Source organism: Cryptomeria japonica, chromosome 10 (genome assembly GCF_030272615.1).
Source record: "Cryptomeria japonica chromosome 10, Sugi_1.0, whole genome shotgun sequence".
Lineage (NCBI taxonomy): Eukaryota > Viridiplantae > Streptophyta > Pinopsida > Cupressales > Cupressaceae > Cryptomeria > Cryptomeria japonica.
This window is the reverse complement of record NC_081414.1, coordinates 153,222,072-153,229,736: the sequence shown is the minus strand read 5'-3', so window position 1 is coordinate 153,229,736 and position 7,665 is coordinate 153,222,072. Positions and strand designations below refer to the sequence as shown.

The 7,665-nt window shown below is 35.8% G+C and overlaps 1 protein-coding gene across 1 annotated transcript; it reads left to right on the top strand.

Annotated features, from left to right (window-relative positions):
* The first annotated feature begins 1,410 nt into the window (after positions 1-1,410).
* LOC131048010 (pentatricopeptide repeat-containing protein At3g16610-like) lies at positions 1,411-5,938 on the top strand. Its single transcript, XM_057981838.2, has one exon. It carries the CDS (start codon positions 1,938-1,940, stop codon positions 5,214-5,216), a length of 3,279 nt encoding a protein of 1,092 aa, XP_057837821.2. The 5' UTR covers positions 1,411-1,937; the 3' UTR covers positions 5,217-5,938.
* The last annotated feature ends 1,727 nt before the right edge of the window (positions 5,939-7,665 follow it).

Here is a 7,665-nt window from a genome sequence, read left to right as displayed (position 1 = left end):
AACTTTCACAAAAGTTAGCCTTTTGCCTTGCATGTAGTAACTTTTAAACACATTAATTCTTTTTTGAAAGCCATATAATATTCAACTTGAAATAGAAGCCTCCAATGCTCAAAGGAAGCAAAATTACAAAGGTTGCACTTGCTACACATTCTTAACATCTTCATGAAGGATAATAGCTATAACCTTGAGGCAATTTGAATCATGAATTCTATTCCAATCACTAGAAAAGGGTGTAAATTTTCCTTGAGACTCAACTTGACTAGCCAATTTGTCATTTTGTTTTTTTATTGCCTTGAGTAGATGGAGTGATACTTCTCACAAACTCCTAAGATGTCTTTGTTGGGATTCAGGAACACTGGCAGTTCATAAACTCTGAACTGCTGCCAGTATCTCTTATCATCCAAGAATGCTTTCCAAGCTATCTACAGATCATTGCATGATATAGCATTCACATACAAAATGATCTCCATATATATATTTCGCATCATATAGTTCTACTATATTCTCGTATATCCACACATATCATATATCTTACTCCATTACAAAAATAACCTAGCAGATTGACCTATATACCTATTACAAATGATATGCCTTATGTCATCTTACAATACATTTACAAAAATGTCGGCCTTGACAATAATAATTACAAAATGATTTAAGTAAATTCTCCTTGATGTCGGCTTCCAAAGAAGTATTGATGCCGGTGCCGATACCGGTGTAGCCCTGAATGCTCCAAAGCCGGTATCTGTTGGTATATGCTTCCTAGTGCCGGTTTATGACTTCCATCATATCTTGTTGCCATTAATGACAACAAAATGAATCCAATGAGTGTCAATTGCCAACAGTTTTTTGCCTCTAACATAAAGTGTTTTAGAAACCATCTAATTATGTTTTATTTTATGAGACCATTGATAATAATTCAAAATCTCCTTCAGTTATCAAGTTCGAAAGACAAAGCTTCATTTAGACCTCATATGATCTAAAATAGGCTCCCCACTTCCACTTTGTTAGTGAAATTGTGTTTTTGTAAACATAGTACCAAATGAGAATACAACTTCTTTAGAAATTTTGAGAATCGCTTGAGTATAAGATTCCTAGATTATTTGTTAGAGAACCATAAAAACTAACTTTATTCGGTGAAGTCTAGGAATGAGGAAGTTTTGAAGAGTCTCAAAACAAAATCTTTCCTTATATTTGATCCATTTTCATGGATAGATAAATTTATAACACTTAATTACAATGAAAAATGATAAGATAGGTCTCAACTCTTGTTGCTTCGTATTCAGATTGTGTGAAATTTAGACAAATTATTGAATTTCATGAATTGTAAATATCTTGTAACCTTAATGATAGATCTCTTTTTAAAAAAAGTTCCTCAATTTATAATACTACATCACAATGAAGGATGATATAATCGATCTTAATCACTGTGTTTGTAAACCCCACTCTGTTTGCAAACACGCCTGAATCTATCCTCAGAATTACTGCATTTTGTTAGTGAAAAAAATTTACACCCTACTTTCAAAATCTGTCAGATATACATCTCTTTGGCGCGCTATTTGTTTCTTCTGCTCTTCTTGAATGATTTTTTGTTTGTGTTTCATTTCTTTTCTTTTTTATTGAGGATTTAATAATCTGGATTTACCATTCAGTAGCTAGCACCAGAGTTGGCTAGTGAGACATTACGCAGTTCATGCGTTATTCGTTATGAATTTTTGAAAATTGAATGCGGTTTACTTTTAATTTCACTTTCAAATTTGAAATTTAGATAGAGAAATGCAGGTCAATATACCCAGTTTTGATTTTAAGATGGAAATATTTATGATGATCTCTGGCTTCCGAGGAAATTCGCTCGTAACTTGATTGTCTGCTTCAAGCGAAAATTACAATCATAAAATGCCATTGTCATGCTCTCCTCATCCTAATATCACAGCATTATGCTCAAGGAAGCGCTGCACATTCTGCTTACTACACACAACCCACCTGAAGATTGCTCTACATATCTTCAATTATTGCACACCTGCATTCTCAAAAACGCGCTTTCACAAGGGAACAAAGTTCACTCTTTAATTGCTCACAGGCGATTTGCCTTTGCTAAATGCGCAAGTTTTCATAATAAGCTTATTTGCATGTATGTCAAGTGCGGAAGTTTGGAGAATGCTCGAAAAGTCTTTGACCTCATGCAAGATCGAGACAGAGTCTCATGGAATACGATTATTGCAGCGTACAGAAGACATGGGTACCCTCACGAGGCAGTCACACTGTTTCACCAAATGCAACGAACAGGTTTCCAACCCGATCAGTTCATATTTGCCAGCGTACTCCCAGCCTGTGCCAAGATGGGAGCTTTGGAACAGGGTATGGACATCCATCAAGGCATAATGGAAGGGAATTTTCTGTCAGATATTATAGTTGGAAACGCATTGGTAGACATGTATGCAAAATGTGGAAGCCTTCACAGGGCACGTGAACTGTTTGACATAATGCCTCACAGAAATGTGGTCTCATGGAATGCCATGATTGCAGGATATGCAAAAAATGGATTTTTTGAAAAGGCTTTAGAAACTTTCAAGCAAATGCAATCGGCAGGTGTAAAGCCAAATTCCACAACCTTTGCCAGCGTCCTCCCTGCCTGTGCCAAAATGGGAGCTTTGGAACAGGGTATGGACATCCATCAAAGCATGCAGGATAGAGGAATTTTGTCAGATGTTGTAGTTGCAACTGCTCTGGTAGACATGTATGCAAAGTGTGGAAGCATAGACAAAGCTCGTGAAGTGTTTGATAGAATGCCTCAAAGAAATGTGGTATCGTGGACCGCAATGATTGCAGGATATGCACAAAATGGAATTGTTGAAAAGGCTTTAGAAACTTTCAAGCAAATGCAATTGGCAGGTTTAAAGCCGAATTCCACAACCTTTGCCAGCATCCTCTCGGCATGCGCCAAAATGGGAGATTTGGATTACGGTATGGTTATCCATCAGAGCATTATGGAAGGTAAATTTTTATCTGATAATATAGTTGGAAATGCTCTGATAGACATGTACGCAAAATGTGGAAGCATAGACAGGGCCCGCGAACTGTTTGACAGAATGCCTCAAAGAGATGTCATCTCATGGAATGCAATGATTGCAGGATATGCTCAAAATGGGTTTGTTGAAAAGGCTTTAGAAACTTTGAAGCAAATGCAATTCGCAGGTGTAAAGCCAAACTCCACAACCTTAATCAGCATTCTCTCTGCCTGTGCCAAAATGGGAGCTTTGGAACAGGGAATGGATATCCATCAAAGCATAATTGAAGGGGGGTTTTTGTCAGATGTTATAGTTGGAAATACCCTGCTAGACATGTATGCAAAATGTGGAAGCCTTCACACGGCACGAGAATTGTTTGAGAGAATGCCTCAAAGAAATGTGGTCTCATGGAATGCCATGATTGCAGGATATGCACAAAATGGATTCCTTGAAAAGGCTTTAGAAATGTTAAAGCAAATGCAATTGGCAGGCGTAAAGCCAAATTCCACAACCTTTGCCAGCATCCTCCCTGCCTGTGCCAAATTGGGAGCTTTGGAACATGGTATGGACATCCATCAAAGCATAACGGATAGGGGAATCTTGTCAGATGTTGTAGTTGCCACTGCCCTGGTAGACATGCATGCAAAATGTGGAAGCATAAACAAGGCTCGTGAACTGTTTGACAGAATGCCTCAAAGAAATGTGGTCTCATGGAATACCATGATTGCAGGATATGCACAAAATGGATTTGTTGAAAGGGCTCTAGAAACTTTCAAGGAAATGCAATTGGCAGGTGTAAAGCCAAATTCCACAACTTTTGCCAGTGTCCTCCCTGCTTGTGCTAAAATGGGAGCTTTAGAACAAGGTATGGACATCCATCAAATCATAAAGAATAGTGGAACTTTATCCGATGTTGCAGTTACAACAGCCCTAGTGGACATGTATGCAAAATGTGGAAGCATAGACAAGGCACATAAATTGTTCGACAAAATGCCAAAAAGAAATGAGGTCTCATGGAATGTCATGATTGCTGGATATGCACAAAATGGATTTTATGAAAAGGCTTTAGAAACTTTTGAGCAAATGCAATTGGCAGGTGTAAAGCCAAATTCTGCAACCTTTGCCAGCATCCTCCCTGCCTGTGCCAAAATGGGAACTTTGGAACACGGTATGGACATCCATCAATGCGTAATGGTTGGGGGATTTTCATCAGATATTATAGTTGGAAATGCTCTCTTAGACATGTATGCAAAATGTGGAAGCATAGACAAGGCACATGAACTATTTGACAGAATGCTTGAAAGAGATGTCATTTCGTGGAATACAATGATTGCAGGATATGCTCAAAATGGCTTTGTTCGAAAGGCTTTAGAAACTTTCAAGCAAATGCAATTGGCAGGAGTAAAGCAAAATTCTGCAACGTTTGCCACCATCCTCCCTGCCTGTGCCAAAATGGGAGCTTTGGAACAAGGTATGGACATCCATCAAAGCATAAGGGAAGGGGAAATTTTGTCCAATGTTAAAGTTGGAAATGCTCTGGTAGACATGTATGCAAAATGTGGAAGCATAGACAAGGCACGTGAACTGTTTGATGGAATGCCTCAAAGAGATGTCATCACATGGAATGCGATGATTGCAGGATATGCACAAAATGGAGTTTGCAAGGATGCTCTCAAAACCTTTGAATTAATGAAGCACTCTGGAACATATCCTGACACTGTAAGCTTTGCTTGTGTTCTATGTGCATGCAGCCATGCAGGTTTAGTAGATGAGGGCTGTACATACTTCAACCACATGAGTAACCCCTATTGCATTACACCTACAGTTGATCATTATGTGTGCATGGTTGACCTTCTAGGCCGTGCTGGCTATCTTGAGGACACCCTAAACTTTATTATTAAGATGCCAGTGAAACCTGTGTTGGTTGTGTGGATGTGTTTTCTTGGTGCCTGTAGATCACATATGAATATAGGCTTAGGAGTATTTACAGCGATACTGCTTTTTGATTTGGATCCTAAAAATACTGCAACTTATGTTCTTCTCTCAAACATCTATGCAGAAGTGGGCAGGTGGGATGAGGTTCAAATGGTAAGGAGATTGATGAAAGATAGAGGAATTGAAAAGAGCCCTGGATGTAGTTGGATTGAAGGCCATAAAATGGTACATGCTTTTTGTAGTGGAGATGGATTGCATCCACAGATACAATAGGTCAAACGCAAGGTTGGAGAAATTGACTCAGGAGATGAAGGCGGTAGGGTATTTTCCAAGACATTACTTAATTATGTGGAAGAGGAGGAAAAATAATCATTTCCCTGCCATAATGGAAAGTTTGGCAATTGCATCTGATTTTTAAAACATGCCTCTTGGAACAACTATTAGGGTTAATAATTTTGAGCATATGCTGATTATCACAGTGCAGCACCATTTATCTGCAAGATTGTTGCAAGGGATAGTGATAGCAAAGCGTTTCCATCATTTTAAACAGGGACAATGTTCTTGTAGAAATTATTGGTGATCCTAAATGAAGCAACCTGAAAAATAAGCTTGCACTGTAACAATGTGCACCGTGTCTGACCTGCAGTAATGATGAAGGGATTAGGTTTTATTTTCAGTTTCTAGAAAGATTCTTGACAGTATTGGGATATCTGTCAAAGACCTGTTTTATGATAACATGAAAGTTCCAACGAATTGTATTCACAAATCCTTAATATTTATGAGCTGAAAATCTAGAGGAGGTGGAGAATGGAAAAAAAACAAAGGCTGAGAAACACTTACAACAATTTGAAGGAAAAAATTCACAGTCAAAACCAGAAACTATGCACAATTCAAAAGATGCTTGATGGGAGATGAGGGCTCACAATTATCCTTGTCATTTTGGATTGTTTTTTTATTTTGGAATAATTGTATCATCTTTTGCCTATGTTAGTAAATCATTTGAGATTAAATTACACATTCTAGATTCAGCAAGTAATTTACTATAAGTGCATGTAGATTTTGTCTCATTTATGGGTAGATATTTTGATTACCTTTGCATAGTGAGATAGCTAATAGATTTGTTACAGTAGAAATAAAAAATAATTATTGTTATGTTGTTGTTGGTAGATATGCATATCCTTTGAAAACTCTTCATAATGAGATTTTATAGAGAGAAAAGAATATCATTTGGATGTGTAAAAATAAAATTGGAGTTTATATTGCATTGCAATTTCCTACATTCATGGTTTTACAAAATTGTGCATTATGAGATTTAAAGGAATATTAGAATTATATTCATAGCATGATTAAATTGACTACTTCATTCACCGCAAACCTAAGAAATGATACTAAAGGTTAAATTCCATTTGATAATATGAAAATTGAATAATTTTCCATTAGTTGTATATGTAGCAAATACTATTGAAAACTAAAACCTATACACCACATATAATGTTTGTTTGTACAATTGTTTATCACAATCAAATTAAGGATCTTGAATATTTCTGAATGTTTAATGTCAAATAATATTAATAGGGAATTTAATTCCTCTTACTAACAATTTTTGTTTAGTCAATTTAAAAATGTTGGAATGTTCTCCTAAGCATATATGTTTCTATACATTGAAGGCAAGAAAAATAGTTTTTGGAAATAATCTAGAATGATAGATTTTAATTCTTGGTCCCATGCAAATATATTTGAGAACTTTATGGTTATAGGGATAAATACATTTCTATGTTATTACATGTCTTTATCATGAGTGCATTCAATATTTACAATAGAAAAAGGGAATTTGTTATGAAGTATCTTCTATTGTTATAAAAGCTAAGTAACTTTATAACTGTCATTAATATTGTCACACATAAAGTCCCATGGTAAATCTAATATTATAAATGAGTATCTTTATGTATGCATTGTAATAGTATGTAACATCTAAATAGAAGCAATCCCATTGTCATAAATATTAAAAATAATTATAAAATAATCTCACGAATTGCATTGTAATGGTTCTTTAAGTCATAGGATACACGTGTGACCACCAATGAAGTTTACTATTAAGAAAATCAACAAAATTGTAGGCTATAAGATAGGTCAATATCTAGATCATAAAAAAGGTTGTTGCAAATACATGCAAATGTCTATCAAGTTTTTACATTGTCAATCATATTTCAAGTATGTGCCATATATATATATTATCAAGTTTAATTAGAGTTGTCTTAAGAAGTTCAAAATGAGATGTAGTTGTTTGCGACTTTTCCTTGGCAGGAAGAGTGTATATAGCTTGATGATCTCATCCTTATTATAACTAGGTGTAGTCTATTATGGCTAGCCAATCTTCCTACTTCCTTAATATCTTCTATTTTTTGTGACTTCCATGATTCATTCGTAGGTCTTCGATATAAACACTATATCTACTCTAGGGAGGTGATATTCAAAAACGTTATTAACAACACCCATGCATTCCATCTATTCCTTATTGTCATTGACAATGTTAAATACATAAGAAAATGCTAAATACAAATTTCAATAATGTTTGGCAATATTTTTCCATCTTCATGTTACAATTGTGCATTAATAGTTGTGAAGGAGGTGTAATTGTAATATAATGTCCCCCGATCCTTGCAAGGGTATCAATATATTTAGTCTTTATTATACCTCCAAAAAAATTTAGCAAGAGGAGGAG

Coding starts and splice junctions, on each gene's coding strand:
- LOC131048010 (XM_057981838.2), top strand. CDS start 1,938: ATGCTCAAGGAAGCGCTGCACATTCTGCTTACTACACACAACCCACCT.